The following is a 16,240-nucleotide window of genomic DNA, read 5'->3' as shown; positions in this document are numbered from 1 at the left end:
CGTCATGATATAAACTAATAAACAAACAAATATCATAAGGGGTGTATGACAAATTGACTATAATGGTGTGTGGCTGCTATTGTTGAGTATGATAACAATAATAATGCTGATGATTATAAATGCCTATAAAAATGTTGCATCCCTTGATTTTTAAGATATTTACTTACTTACTTACCTACTCACTTAATTACTTACTTGCTTATTCAAATTCTGTATTATCTCCCCCACTGCAGGGTTAAAAGCCTAGGAGGAATTTGTCCTGAGTTACAATATCAATCTAGACGTGTTACTGGTGCATCAAAGGACCATAGTGGCCCATCATGACACCAAATTACCAAACATGCAGTTGCAGTGAAAGCTCAGGCCAATTACTGACTCATTGTGGGGTCAGTAAAAAATGAAGACCAGCTCTGATGGTTAGTAGCAAAATGATGTCATCTAAACAATCAGAGTCAAAGTTTGCCTTTTACCAAACAAACAGCAGCTTTCCCACAGCCCCCATGCCTTTATCATTTTTATAGCCTCATCCTTAATCAAGTGGAGCTCCATCACATTATCTCATCTAGTCCAGTGTGTCCACTGTGTGTGTACCACAGTTAACATCCCCATAGAGCCACATTCTGAGAAAGGAAGTCGTAAAACTGTATTAGACGTTACCACTGACGTTCGCTAGATGTCACTGTTGCGCATATTTTATGTTACTGTGGAGAAGCTGAACGGTAGCAGCATCGAGCGGTTCACAGCAGCTGGCTGGGCTCCCTGCGCACCTTCAAGGTCCCTTTTGTTAACTTTAGACTTCCAGATGCATTTTATTTTCCTCTAAAACTTTGTTTTGGATGTGGTCAGCATTGTCCAACGGCTTAGATATTATAAAAGTCTACTCAGTGTCAGGCCAAGCTCCCATCAAGATGGAAATTTATGAGCGCACAGCAAAACATTGCTTAACGTAAGTCTTATTCATAAAATACAGATGTACGTGTCCTCTCCATCCGTAGAAAGGACAGAAAACAAAAATATTCCCTGGACAAATCAGTGGGGCTTACTTCTTTATTCGAGAGCCGGTCTTGCGAAATCACACATTGCCCAATAGGTTATTACGCACGTTTCCTTAAGTTTGATTGAAAAACAGCTTCGACAACATAAAATATTTAGCCTGATTAAATTAATTTCAGATTGGACAGTTCCCATTGTCCCAACAGAGGCTATAACTTGCTGCCCCTCCCTCGAAAACGTCACAACTTGAACGTATAAAGTATGAGTGAGAGTGGAGATCGCTTGAGTGTGTTTGAGGCTGGACTGCAGAGAGACAACAGAGAGGCGCGCTGACTCCAAAAGCACAAGTGGATGGAAAGAGCCCAATGCAATGGAGAAACTGAACCGCGGTGCAGATATCGGTGCCCTATAAACTCAGGAAGGAGAGAAGAGATGCTTGCATGAGACAAGAGGGAATGAAGAGTAGGATAACGAGTTTTAATGAAGAGTTGAGATTATTTTCCAAAATGGCACGGATTTGCTCCAATGCAAATGCGAATTTTGCAAAGATGACATAGCACTTGAGAAAATGGGAATCCTCCAGGATCAGAACTCACTCACGACCTGAATGAAAAGAGAAAAAGGGATTCTATTCAAATCGGAATTTAGTTTTGCTTTGTCTTCTTTTGCGTGACAAGCCTCGGTTGTGAGTGAAATATGAATCTGGGCAAAGCACTTCTGTTTTTCCTGCTCTCAAATTGTGTGACAATGACTTTGTCGCTATCCACTTGCACCACTGTGGACATCGACCACATTAAGAAAAAGAGAGTAGAGGCTGTCCGGGGGCAGATTCTCAGTAAACTCCGGCTGACCAGTCCGCCTCAAACAACAGATTCAAATCAAGTGTCGTATCAGGTTCTGGCCCTTTATAACAGCACCAAGGAGCTCATTGAGGAGCTGGGAAGAGACAGACAGCAGAGCTGCGGACAGGATAACACGGAGACTGAGTACTATGCCAAAGAGATTTACAAGTTCAACATGATGACTGGTTCACCAGAAAACAGTAAGTGTATTGTTTTTGATCGTGATTATTCAGTATTTATTTTGCAACTCCCCATATTCACGGCATAAACTGAAATGTTGTGGGTGATTAAAAAATATATGGTGGAGTATTTATTTGTGATTGGCAGGATATTTTATGTGGCCATTGTGCCACGCAGCCAACATTTTTACTACAGAGGTAGATGCTCAAACTTGATCCAAATGCCTTTGTAAACTCACTTGTGCAAATCTATTTAAATATCTCACCTCATAAAACAAGAAACTTTTATCCGACCCTGATACCATATTATTATAGGTGAGCTAACAGACTCAAAACAGAGATCTGATTTTTCCAGCTGGCGTTGAGTCCACTCGTATCTGTGCAGCTCTTACGCACAGACGCGCCTGTGAGTAGTGGAGCGGCGCGCAAAGGAGAGGGCAAAATAAACAGTCTAATTGGAATGAGCACCATTCCTCATACATACCTCACACCAAAGCCATGGGAACTCCAACCGAAGTCTGACACATTCCTAAGCGGGGAAAATTCTCAGGCAGTTAACTCTAGTATTTATTGCCAGCTCCAATACCTCATTTCCATTTTCTGGCTGTGAGTTTCCCAATATTTTTCATTCTCTATTACGACTCTCACTTCTATTTGCCTACTATTTCTTTCTAGTAGCAAGGAGCCGAGTAGCTCTCTGTTATGATCTAATTCCCTTGTTCATCCATATTGGTATTTCCTGTATAAACTATGGTCCATTGATTGTTCCAGAAATCAGAAACAGAAGCTCACCGAGCAGCAGATTCTCCAGAGGAAGTTAGCTTTTAAGTGGAAGAGTTGGATTTGTGCCTGTTCACGGGTCAGAGGCCGGTTAGTGCATGGTGTTACCATTTTGAAATCAACAGGTGTTTATGTTATGCTGTGACATTAAGCAGAGCCTCTGCCGCTTCCAGCATCAGCCCTGAATCAAATCCATTTCACAGGTCCCACAAAGTGCCTCTGACATTCAAAATACACAGTTCAGGGTTTATCCACTGGTCAGAGGTAGCCAGAGTTCCCAAAACAAACAGAGGTCTAAGGAGTGGGATCAGTGATGGCCAGGTGCCCAGGACACATCACAGTGGTCTCATTCTGTAGGCCACTGTAGGTGATAGGCATGAGCACGACTTACACTAAATAGCTTCCCGAAAGAGGATCTTAGTTCAATTAAGAGGAAGTGCCAACATACGTTAATTAGCGCTTCTCTCATCCTTTCCATTATGTAATTTTAAAGAGAGCAGGGCATGTTGTAGTATGTAGGAACATAATGTCTGTCACCTTGATAATTTTGCAGCGTAGTTCATTTTCATTCCTGCTGCATATAATGAGTTTTACATTCGCAGTTTTTGGAAGGTGGAAGTATTTGGCAGCATAGTCAAGTTTTGCTTTTTTTCATGCCCTGTTAAAAAGTTAAACAGAAACTTTTCTCTCATACTTGAATGCACCACTTGCTCCAGACTACTCTGCTAGACATTACTACAAATGCAAATCAAGGCATTTGCCATTTATGAATAGATGAAGCATAACTGAGCCTGGACAGCAGTAGATCTTCCTCGTCTGGTGCATCAGGAGGTCAGCATGGCTCATTTTATCATCACAAACCAAATACTGTTGAAGCAAGGAGATAAAAGCATAACTGAGCTGAAGGATGACCTTTGGCACAATAACATTTTTAAGAATCCACTGACAGATCATCCCTTGCACACTGAAGCTTGCAGTTTCAGTGAAATTTCAAGCCAATCATTGCCTCAGTGTTGGGTCACTATGAAATGAGGACTGGAGCTGAGGACAGCAGGGTATCTGATACAGGGGACAGTAGAAAGATGATGTCATCTGAACAAACAGAGACAGAGGTCTTTGGCCTGTTCCCAAAGAAACAGCATCTTCCCCCCCATAATCCCACGCATTTACCATTTTTGCTTCCTCATCCGTAATCAAGTGGGGGGGGTGGGCTAAAGTTGTTTTTCTTCAGAACAGAACTGCACCGCATTATCTCAACTGCTGTAGTGAACTGCCATGACAGCCAGTGTCTGCCAGAGCAGGAAGTGGAGAAAATAAGACTCTTCTCTAATACAAAAGCAGCATTTGCAACCTGTATTATTCAAACTAAACATCTGGATCATGAGTAAGCAAATCAAACCATAGCAGCATAAAGCATACAAATTTTAATTTCAGATACTGCTATTTACTGCAACTAGACAATGGAGCACTCAAGCTGCTACGTTTCCAAAGAAATGTCTGTTGTCCTTTATGAGACCTAGACACCTCAGCAGCTGGCTAGCACCTGCTTCCCTGTGCTTCGTGCTTTCTTTGTTTACCTCCACAATGGTCTGGAGAGACTGACATCACAGACAATCCTCCGGGCAAAAGGGCATAGAGAGGTGATTCCTCTGAGTTTTTATCAAGGAGTTTGGGTGTCAGAGGATCCCAGACACAGGGGGTGGAGGTGGGGGTGGGCGGGCGGAGGGTGTGAGGGTGTGTCGATAGCATCTGGGCTAGTCCAACCTCATCCAAAATGTCTTTACCTTTAAATCCCTCGCATGTTAAAGCATGTCTATGATCAACTTAATTGAGTGTAAATATAAGAATGAGCTTAACTGGACTTCATTTTGTTTTTAAAGCTTTTGTATGTGTCTATAAATATACTTCTGCATGTCTGTTGAGAACATCCCGCAGTAAAACTGAATTCTCTAAATGGAATCTGATCTAAGAGTTTAACTAAATCAGTAGGCAGTAGTAAATCTATTTTTTTTTTTTGTTTTGTTTTGTTTTTTGTTTGTTTTTTTACTTCCATAACACCTAAAATATACATTACAATTTTTAGCGAACATTTAACACCAAAAAATAAAAACCTTCATTTCTGAGTGGATTTACTGGTAGAAAATATGCCTGAGAAGCTTATTGACTGTTCTGCTTTGAACAGTTAACAGGCCAAACTGTCAGCATCCTAACACTCAGACTTAACAGCAACCATCTAAAAGTTATGGGGGTCAGAAAATTGATTGTATTTAATTGTAATTATGCAAGCAATCCCCTCCACTTACCAACATGGAACAAATTACCTTTCAGACCCTTGGCAAAAATAAGCCATAATGTGAAATCCACCTAAAACCATTGCAATGGGAAAAATGAGGTCATCCAAAAGGAAACCAAAGACTTGATTAGAATTTCAAATCTCCCCTTCGAAGTGGGGCTTTCCACCTTCAGTGGGGGGGGCAGTGAGTGAGGGGAGGAAAAGGCTACTGAGGTTTCCTCCTTATAGATTGTGTGGAAACACTGGACAGATATCTGGCTGGGGATGAATGCTGAAAAGGTCACCTAAAAATAGGGAAAGTTGAAAAAAAAAACTTTGTGGAAATATCAGATAATGACTGGGAGGACACTGAAATAGGATTATGGGTCAAATGAAGTACAGATACTCGGAGATGTGCAAGTTCCTTTTGCATGACACAGTAACAACTGAACTTCTGAGTTTCCACTTGTCCTGAAACAGCTCGAGGTGCAAATCAGCTAAAGGTGCAGTGCCTCTTTCAACCACCAGCAAATCTGAGGCTTGGTAATAAAGATTAAGCTTAGGGTAATAAATTAGCCATGGCTTGGCTGTAAATGACTGTTTCCACTTGGCCCATAAAAACTTTGCTATGTGCTTGTTTTGCTCAACACTGCATGTGCTTGGCCTGGTAAATCAATAAACTGCTCAATGGTGTTATGGTATGGTAAAGGGGAAAGGTTTCAGTACAACAGGAAACTTTTCAGATAGAATCACAATGTGGCCATTTGTTAAGTTGATTCTTCTAAAGGTCAGTGCACTATCTCACACACACACACACACAAGCCCACACCATGTAAACAGCGAGGTAGTACTTGAATTCAGTGGCGTTACTGTCATGCGGGAGAGTCGCCGTCCTTGTCGGTTTCTCAGGTATTGTTCTCCCACAGCACATGAGCCCACATGTTCCTCTCGGGTCCAGGGAATAGTTGGCTGTTGTCCGAGCCCTCGGAGCACCTGTTGGGCTCCAGATTTGGTGGGGCGGGGGGGCAAGCTGCTGTCCCACTGCAGCCTGCTCCACCACCACCACCACTACACATGGGACATTTGGTTTTCATTTCATGACTTCAACTTGTTGCTAACTCGGACCGCACAAAGCATAAGCAGATGGTTTGTGGTAATGGCCCACATCTCCCTGGAATTGACTAGAAATGGTGAAAAAAATTAAAGGTTTGTTTTTATCTGTAAACTATTTAAACTTCTAGAGGGAAATCCTCTGCAAAAAAACTTTTTAATAATCAGAAAGTAAACATGTCCTCCCCTGTCAGGGTGTCAGTGGAAAATAGGCTTTGATAACATGAGGACAGTGAGGTAAGAGATGGATAAGAGCTTAAAGGGATTCTTACAAAAAGAAACAATGAATGTTCCAATCTGATCTTTTTTTAGAGCAGATATTTAATAGCATCCACTGTTGAATCATCATTTCCACTCTACCTGCAGATGACCTCCAATACTGCCCTAAGGGTATCACCTCCAAGTTATTCCGCTTCAACGTATCTGCCATGGAGAAGAACTCCACCAACTTGTTCCGAGCCGAGTTTCGAGCCCTGCGGATCCCCAACCTCGGCGCCAAGAGAAACGAGCAGAGAATTGAGCTCTACCAGGTGTGTGAACTGACCGTTCTGTTAGCAAAGCGCAGGGGGGGTAATGTGCTCTATTTCTCTCAGAAGCCTTGTGCAGGTCAGTGAGAAAGATGAAAACATTTATATTAGGGTGTCCAACTCCCTCTCCCCTCTTTTCATGCGCTGATCATTATTCCATGTGCTTACAGTGAAATGGATTCTACATTAGGACAAATTTAAGAGCTTGCACAGCCGTCTTTAAGAAACCCTAGATTACCATTCGGCAGTTTCTTCTTTCTTAACTGTCAGTCTCAAAGCAGTTGTCTATCCTTGTTAGATCAAAAAGGTGTTATGCTTTCAACATGGCGTTTTATAGATCTCCACCTGCATTTGTGTGTGTTTGAGCTAAAGCATGCATTTGTTAGATGTGTGTGTGTGTGTGTTGGGGGTGGGGGGGTGGGGGGGGGTTGTTCGGTTTCCTCATTAATCTCCCGTGAGAGACTAGGAGTAATGATCAGGTTCCAACATTTCCTGCCAGGGAGACAAGCGTCTCCGGACTGCATACCGCCTCTGAGGCAAGGCTCTGGCCAGCACTGAATACAGACTGTCAGGTCCTCAGATTGTTTCCAGGGGCCTAGGAGGAGATAGAGGCAGGGTCACTCACCGGGGGAGTAAACGGAGCTGCTTGCTCGCCCCCACACTTTTCAGACTGAAGCTGATTGGCAGAGGGCTGACGCTGGCAGTCTTGTGGCCCCTCGTTCCCACAGGAAGACAGATTAGATCCTGACAATGTTCAGGAACCTGGTTATCCATAGCACTGCTGTCAGGCTAAGTGCTCATACCCACCACCCAAATACACACACACACACACATTTCTCACCACAGATAAACACCTTTGTTCAGAGAGGTGCTGATGGAGATGTCTGAACCGCACTGTTGCATTTTCCTCCATCGTCAGTTTTGTATGTTTGGGGTCTCGACATGATAACACAGTTAAGGCTTGAATGCCTGCAAAGATACCTGCAACCCTGCTTCTTGTTTTCCTAAACTGCCTGACTCTGCATCTGGGAGCCCGGCTAAAGTCAAAGTTTGAACTGCTGATGTGAAGGACAGCCAGGTTCTCATTGGCAGGAGGGTAACACGCAGGCATTAACTTGCAAAATGGGGATATCAACACTGAGAGTCACTTTTTCCATGAGGAGTAGACATTTGGCCCAAGGCATCCTGGAGAGTCTGGCTCAGACAGACAGCTTTGGTTCAGTGTGTGTGTGTGTGTGTGTGTGTATGTGTGCAAAAGAAAGAGTTTATGCAGCTGGGTCACATTTTCATCTTTCCTTTGCAGATCCTCCAGAAAGACGACCCCAAAGCCAAACAGCGCTACATCGGGGGCAAGAACGTCCTGACCAAGGGAACGGAAGAGTGGGTCTCCTTTGATGTTACGGAGACAGTGAGGGAGTGGCTGATGTACCGACGTGAGTGGGACACCTTGAGTTTTTCTTGCATCGCACCTTATTACATATCCTGCCAAAGAGCTCTGGTTTGTTGGAAATGAAAGATATTGGCCTCGGGGAAAAGTGTCAGCTCCTTACATCCTTCTGCTCTTGTTTTCCTCTTCAGAGACCAATCTTGGCCTGGAGATCAGTGTGCATTGTCCCTGCCACACTTTCAGGCCCAATGGTGACATTATTGAGAATGCCAATGAGGTGCTGGAGGTCAAGTTCAAAGGTGAGACTCTTCACTGCTTTCAAGAATTAAACTGATTAAATTTGTTCTCTGATTAAATTCATCTCAGTCACAGACTCGCTTGTCATGCAGGTTTCCAGCATTTTTTGTGTCATGGGCCAGACTGTGGTCACAAAGTCTGTATATGTCTCCGCTCTTGACCATTCACAGTGAAAAGATGTTCTGCTGGCTTGTATTTATGATCAAGAGCCAGATAGCGTTCACATCTGTTTGAATTCTGTTTCATTTGTCTATTGTTGCAGATTGGCATCTCGTGTTTGTTGAAAAATTTGGTTTATTCAGATTAGAGCTATTGGGGCAGTGCTGGTTTTTATGATGATTTGCATTAGTGGGTCTCAGGACCTAATATAAACTGTTACAATAAGAGTTTGTTTTTGGTTCCAGTTTAGTTTATTGTGCTGATTGTTTCCAAAATTCAAAAACTATTTTTAGATTATGAGTTCTTATTACAGTATATTATCAGTGGATATTTGCAGGATATTAGGTGTTCTGTCAGTGTTAAATATGTTCCTATAAAACTTGCTATCAGCAGCGGGATGCCGCATCTGTTTCTGTGTTAACAGAGGGGATTGCTATACTTTACTTGACCAAATAGAAGAGGATTTGATCAAATCCAAATATTTCAGATTAACCTGTAATTTAGAGTTTAGATATTTTTATTTTTTAAGTGGCATTAAAGGCTCAACAGGCCTTTTGTTTCATTGCACTCACTGCCAAATTAAAGAAACCCGATTTGTCTCTTAGTCAGCCATTGTGCAGGGCATGTTCCAATGCAGTGTTTGCTAGGTTGATGAGAATCAGGTTATAATACAACAGCACTCACAACACTCTCCTTATTATGCTCTAAAAGAGTTCCCTTTAATCCAGTCATTAACATGTTCTTTCAGCAATACCTACTGAGGTGTTTTTGGTAGGATAGTGGGTTTCCTTTCTAAGAGGAAGAGAGAGACACAGAGCATGGGAATACAATTGATCTGGTATCTCACTTAGCACTGGGGCCCCCGGGCCCTCGGTCCTGGGAACACTCCCGACTGGATTGGCCACAAGGAATGTGCTGCCACGGCGCTCAGACGCTTGGCCCCGAATTAAAGAGAGGCGTGCATATCCACCAGCAGCATCTCTCTTGAGATATCCACTGCTTTAACTATCAAGGGTAGATTGGATGAGCAGACGCAGGCCCAAGGGGAAGAACGGAGGAAAGAAGGAAGTTGGGACCACTGTTGAATAAGGAGAAGAATGAAAATTGAGCCAAAAATGAGTGAAGCCCAGTCTGGATATTACAGTATCCTTCTATAAAAGTTACAGTTGACTTCACTGATTAAAGTAAAGTTGTGCTTCTACTGAAGTCTGCTCCTGAAGTATAGACATCTTCAGGTCTCTTATCAAATCTTCAGTATTTTTGTGCAGTCTTTCTTAGTACCCTAAAGTCTCACTGACTCACTCCTTGCAGGTTGGGACTATGATGAACTGAGCCGTGTGAAAAAGCCAAAGGAGCTGCCCCACCTCATCCTCATGATGCTCCCTTCCCACAGGCTGGATGCCCAATCCTCCTCCCGCAGGCGCAAGCGGGCACTTGACACCAATTACTGCTTCAAGTAAGGCACATTTCCTTATCCTGGAAAATGTAATGCTCTGTTTGGACTATTCATGGGCTGCACCTGCACCTGTCAGTTTTAGAGATTTGAACACTAACCTACTTAATGTACTGCAAATTTAAAAAGGCAATGATTATTGCCTTGCAAGTAGGAGGGGTATATCGGCAGTAGTATATCAGCTGAGACGGCATGAAATGAATGTATCGGCTGTCACGTCTCAAACAGATGACAGGAAAGAAGTGTACATGGGCACAGGATACATAGAATAATCTTGTTAATCACCCAGACGAGCATGACAGAAGTATTAGCTGATACAAGTCGGGATCTGTCCCAGGACCAGCAAACGCTACCTCATCTTACACGCCGTCTCCTCAGCTCTGGATTTCCTCTGTCAGGCTGACAGGCAGCACCAAGAACACCTGGGCTAACTCCAAGAGGGAAAATAAGGGCACACCTCAGAGTGGAATTTCCAAACCTCTCTCTCTCTCATCTCTGGCTGTCAGGCCATTGGGAGGAAAATTTGTACAGCTCTTAAAATTGTGTGTTGTCTGTGAAAGGAAGTGTGTAATCCCCTTTGTCCTCTCTCGTCTGCAGCAATTATGAGGAGAACTGCTGTGTGCGACCACTATACATTAATTTCCGGCAGGATTTGGGCTGGAGGTGGATCCATCAGCCTGAAGGGTACTATGCTAACTTCTGCTCTGGTCCCTGTCCTTACCTACGCAGTGCAGACACCACCCATAGCTCGGTGAGATGAAGCGCCACAACACATTAAAGTCGTGAATCTGTCTGGGAAATGTGGTGGCTGATTCCCATCTTCATCTGCTCTTTTTTCCATAGCTGCTGAGCCTGTACAACACGTTGAACCCAGAAGCATCTGCATCACCCTGCTGTGTTCCTCAGGACTTGGAGCCTCTCACCATCCTCTACTATGTGGGTCGCTACCCTAAAGTCGAGCAGCTCTCCAATATGGTGGTCAAGTCCTGCAAATGCAGCTAGGCTCCAAGGCCAGGCGAGACACATGGGACGTGTTGGCACAGAGCACTACTCAGGAGCGGGTATAGGGGGGGCTAGAGGGGGGCACGTATGGTACAGTTTGTCCTCCACGAGCACCTCCAACCCCTGCTTTAGCCTTGGCCGAACTCTCTCTCGAAAAACAAAGATGCAGTCCACCACTCTCCTCTAATATCATCGGCAGCATTTACCCAGAAGACTTGTCAAACACCACTTTACTAACGCTCTCAAACCCATCAGACCTCTTCAAGCCTTGTTTTTCATGTTTTGTTTTGTTTTTGTTTTTTTTTTTAACTTCCAGCATTTTGAAAGGCCTGTACCTCGGTGTTGCATAACGTTTCATAATGCCCAATTAAAAATGAGCAGAACAATAGTTGTCAATAGACATCAAGTATTTGCAGTAAGGAAAAAAAAGAGAAAATAGCTGAGAATGCAGACTGAACTCGCTTGATAGGAATACATCAAAGAGGGTGAAACAAAAAATAACAGTTTGTTGAGGACAAACACATCACACAGGACACCTTCGACCATCTCAGCTGGAAACTGACGCTGTGCACGCCACAGCTCCCAACACTGTTCAGGATTAAATGCTGTTGAATAAAAATGACCTTAGGAACAAAATAAAAACATGCTGGAAACCAACCTTTATTTCAAAGTAGTATTTCCATGGATATGTTTACCTCTGTAATACAACAGGATGGTGATTCCAGGGATCTTTTTTTCTGTTTTAAAGTGAAGCCTTTCTGTTGTATGAGACGATGTATGTCACTAAGTGAACACTTAAATAGATCACAAACTGTAAATGTTTTCCTTATTACTCTTGGAAACACTTTTTTTAATTAAAAAATGGACAGTTGGGTAGAATTGTTCTATTTTCATTTTTTCTGAGTTGAATTTAGTTTTTCTGTTTTCATTAAGTATTTCAGAGCACTTTATTTTAAAGGCTAATAGGGTAAATTTAGATGACCAGAGTAAAAAAAAAAATCCAGTCCAGCGATTGACAACTTCCAGTGTACAGCATGTGTGGTTAACAAATACATTTATTGACATGATCATCATGTTTCAGTGTTTTCTAGGTATTCATTTCAATGTTGATTGATACAGACTGCCTAAATAATTCCAAAAAATATTACATTTCCATGCATGTGTGTTGTAAACAATCAGCAACATATTAAACAACAGACTGTGAACAACAGGACAATATATTGTATCTTGTAACACAGCATGCGCTGCCTTTAACAGCAGTATATCTGCAACATGAAGTTTAATATGAATCACTACAAAAATACCATCAAGTATATTAAAACCAGTTCTGTTGTACTGCATTGAAATCTGTGCAAAACCACTGAGATGATAATCATCAGTTGATATATGACAAAGACATGCGTGAAGTTCAAGTATTTCTGACAAAGACAGCATAAAACATTTGCTGAATGTCTTGATATTTAACAGATATGTTTAATTCTATCAACACACCCTGAGTCAACTCACTATATGGTCCCAAGCAACAGAATATCCACAAGGATATTGGTCTGCTGGTGCAGCATCAACCTTTATTGCCAGCAAGGCTGTGCATAACCGCAGTTTCTCTTTACATTATGCTTTCAGCTACAGAAACAGCCATTAATGCCTTTTGGTACACAATGTGCAGTAAACAAATACTGATGCAATAACAATAACTTATTTAATATTAAATTTGGTCCATTTAGTCCAAGTAAAACAACATCGACATCCCAACAGTCAACAGGAACAATCAACCAGCCAACGGTATTCCCCCCGGCAACATCTGGCATCATCTTTGTAAACAGGGAACAAGGCAGCGACCAATCATAGTTAAGCTCTAACAATCAAACTTTCCTTTACTAAGCACATAAGCAAAGGATGTTGTACTTCATCCTTAGGCAATGGCCAAAGAGTGAGATGTGGCCGCAATTTGGCTTCCAACAAGGACTGGGAGTTGATATATCTGTTGCCAAAGCCACACATGACAGGAGTCTTCAGGCAATACTTTTCAAAAGCCTTTTATCAGCAAACCCCCTCCATTTCACCTGATTGTACAACTTTTTTAGGAGGAAGAAAAATCAACGTGAGCGGCTTCTGGTGCGCATACCATTCATGCATGAGTAAAGAATACATTTTTGAATCCCATATGTAAAATGCCTCTGAGGCTTGAAGAACCATCTGCCTGAAGCTATCTGTCAGTGAAATCTTTCTGTGGCATCAGTAGCTTGGAGAGAATTAGGGCAGACAACTGTTGGCGTATAGACTGAGTGTAGCCAAGGGGGATGAGGGGAAGGGTTTAGGGAGCGGAAAAGGCCAAATGATGTTGAGCTACGCAACAAAATCCCAACCTGCGTCAAAGCTGGGCATTCCTGGCCTCGCAGAACATCCGCTGGCGTGTCTGTGGCTGTATCATAGAGAAGTTAATAGAGCCCTGTTCGATATCTGGCATGCTTTTTTCTGTTTCTGTTGTTCTTTCCCAGAATACACCTCTGTAAGGACGTAGTTACATGCAGAGACACCTGTCGGGCCGGCAGAGGGGCAGGACATGCCTCTGATCGCCTTCGTGTCATCTGTGACCAGGTTCCTGGCCCTGGAACAGTTTGTGGTATACAGAAGGACCTGGGAAGCAACAGATGAAACATTAATAAAAAGAGGAGGAACGGCAGCACAAGGTTTTCTTCACAGAGCCCATGTGCACACAAACATATTGTTAAGGTCAAACCTGAAAGAGTTTTACTCCAAAAGAAAATCCTCCTGGTGAATGTTTTGTTTCTCTTTTTAATAATTCTCAGTCGAGGCAGCCACCAGTGGCTGTGCTCGGCCAACCCAATGTTTAGCCTTTTGTCCGGCTGTCCCGCTCACTCCTCATCCTATCGGCTGGCATGCGGCCACCCTTCCAGTAGAAAAGGCATTCCAAGTACAGTTAGAGCTGCCGTGTTTGTGCTCCTAAACAGTATTCCCTTTCATTCCCTCTCTGCACACTCTGTTTATTTTGGTGCTCTTTTACACCGTGGGGCCTGACTGAGCTGGAGAAGGAAAACATCTCCCTGACTTCCAGTCCGATGACATGACTGCTGGAAGCAGCCTCCTCTAGCTCAGCAAAAGAAAGATAAAGGGACAACATTCTGTTTGACTTGTCCAACTCCAAATGACACTAAGAACTAAAAATGACGGAAGAAATGATGTCAACATTTTGTTAACCCCAAAAGTCTAATAAGTGAAACAGAAACACAGTATAATCTGTTATCCTCCTTAATTATTTCAGGATCTTTGAAACTTAACACTCAAATACAAAGAAATCTATAATTATACACTGCTGATTTTACATACATTTGACCTGATCTTTGAGTGACCTAATAAAATAGATTGTTAAAGGAAGAAAAAATTGGTACTAGTGACTTTTGAATCAAACATCCATTGACATACATAATACATCTGAAATGGAGAAGAGAGCCAGTAACTACCTTCCTTTCCCAACATTTACCACACCGTCTTATTTTGACAGAGAGGGGCCTAAGCTGACATGATCAGATGGCCATTAAATGGCACAAGTGCAGCATTCATTTCCTCCTCAAACTGAAAGCAATAAATCTCTACAGTCACCAGCTGCGGAGCCCTGAGAACTTCAAGAAAGCTTCAAGGGAAACATTGTAAAACACATGTGGTCAATATGATCTAGGTTTGTAAGATTTGATAGGTCCTCATCAAAGCCCCTCCTCTCCCCTCTTGTCATAAGTGAACACAGGAGAAATAGAGAAGGAAAGGGGGGAGGTGAGTGAACATAAAAAGTTTTCAGAGGATGAGGGGAGAGTTGTACGAGCAAAGAGAGAAAGAGATTAAGAGAGCGCACAAGAGAGAGATAGAGGGAGCGTGTGATTAATGATGGCTGACAGCTGATCATAGAGAATGCTCTCTATTTGGACCCCACTCTAACTCCCTGTCAGAGTCGATCAGGGGAACTCAGCCATCTAACTACAAAGGTATCCTGGCAGGCAGAAAGACCTGACACACTCCTAAGCTCCACAAAGGCTATGGCCTTTTTAATAACACCCTCCTCCCTACAAAACACCACACTGAGTCTCTGTTCAACTCCCAGTCCCATTCATGGTTAAACCAGTCTTCCTAACTGGTTTTGGTGCTGGTATTTTTTTCCCTCTGGTTCAGACATTTTTTTTAAACTGGAGAGAGAAGCATCTCCCCCACCCTGTGTGCCCTGAACGATGGAAAAAATGCATTCATGAAATTCAGAAGCTTCTCCCAACGGATCCAGTTACAGTAATTGATGAGTTTATAAGATGTTTGTTAACCTAAGCCAGCCTTCATATTTTTTTTGGGGGGGAGAGGGAGAACGAAAAGAAATGTTCTGGTCACAGACACACACACATAAGCACACAATTTTTTTGGGGTGGGTTGGGGCTGGGACTGGGTAGCGCACAGCTACTGTGTTTTTCCGTCGAGCTGATCTCTGGTCGGGCTTGACTGTGACACTCACGTGATATGATGAATGGTATGATTGGCTAATGTTAACGTATAGTTCCGTGGAAAAAGTCCTTGATCATGCAAACATGTGTTCACTGGTGCAAACTGCTTAATATCACTGTGACTGCAAAAAGCTCAACACTTTGCTTAGAATGGAAAGAGTTGTGGAAACCGGGCAGGCTGACAGGGCACACGTGAGTGCAAGCACACACACAATTGCAGTGCACTGACAATAATAAAGTTAGCAAGGACCCAGCTACATTTTTCATTCTCTGGGGTAGGACTGGACAGCCCTTCTGGCGGATGGACAGTAATTACAACTGCATGGGAATGACCAACAGATGGGAATGCCCGAACTGTTCCCATCACTGGATCTCATTACAGAAGAAAGAAGTCATCACTGGTGTGTCTCCTTACCCTTCAGAAGTAACTGAACCTCTAGTCATACAGAGTATATGATCAAACAGTAAATTATCACACTGCAATGTTCATTTATATCCAATTACGTCTGGCTGCTTCAATTCCACTTGGCATTAACTGTAAAGAGTGTTATACCAAATGTGATTTTAATATACAATCATCGGCCACTTTATTAGGTACACCTGTTCCTCTGCTTGTTAAGGCAAATATCTAATCGGCCAATCACAAGACAGCAACTCAACGCATTTAGGCATGTGGACATGGTCAAGGTAACCTGCTGAAGTTCAAACATAGCAGAACAGAAACTGTGTTTCTGAGTGAG

General features: G+C 42.8%; 2 protein-coding genes across 5 annotated transcripts in view; one reads left to right on the top strand and one right to left on the bottom strand.

Annotated features, from left to right (window-relative positions):
- Positions 1–1,248: 1,248 nt before the first annotated feature.
- Positions 1,249–11,880, top strand: tgfb3 (transforming growth factor, beta 3). Its single transcript, XM_046412298.1, has 7 exons — positions 1,249–2,035; positions 6,543–6,706; positions 8,007–8,136; positions 8,282–8,389; positions 9,858–10,002; positions 10,597–10,750; positions 10,843–11,880. The coding sequence occupies exons 1-7, from the start codon at positions 1,690–1,692 to the stop codon at positions 10,999–11,001; spliced, it is 1,206 nt and encodes a 401-aa protein (XP_046268254.1). The 5' UTR covers positions 1,249–1,689; the 3' UTR covers positions 11,002–11,880.
- Positions 11,881–12,038: 158 nt separating this feature from the next.
- ttll5 (tubulin tyrosine ligase-like family, member 5) overlaps positions 12,039–16,240 on the bottom strand; it is a 45,852-nt gene continuing 41,650 nt past the window's right edge. For all 4 annotated transcript variants that reach the window (XM_046412282.1, XM_046412284.1, XM_046412285.1 and 1 more), the window contains one exon: positions 12,039–13,638. In XM_046412282.1, the coding sequence (XP_046268238.1) occupies positions 13,586–13,638 (53 nt within the window). In that variant the 3' untranslated portion in view covers positions 12,039–13,585. The remainder of the gene's footprint in view (positions 13,639–16,240) is intronic.

The sequence above is a fragment of the Scatophagus argus genome, chromosome 15 (assembly GCF_020382885.2).
Source record: "Scatophagus argus isolate fScaArg1 chromosome 15, fScaArg1.pri, whole genome shotgun sequence".
In the NCBI taxonomy this organism is placed as follows: domain Eukaryota; kingdom Metazoa; phylum Chordata; class Actinopteri; family Scatophagidae; genus Scatophagus; species Scatophagus argus.
This window is presented reverse-complemented; position numbering and strand designations above follow the sequence as displayed.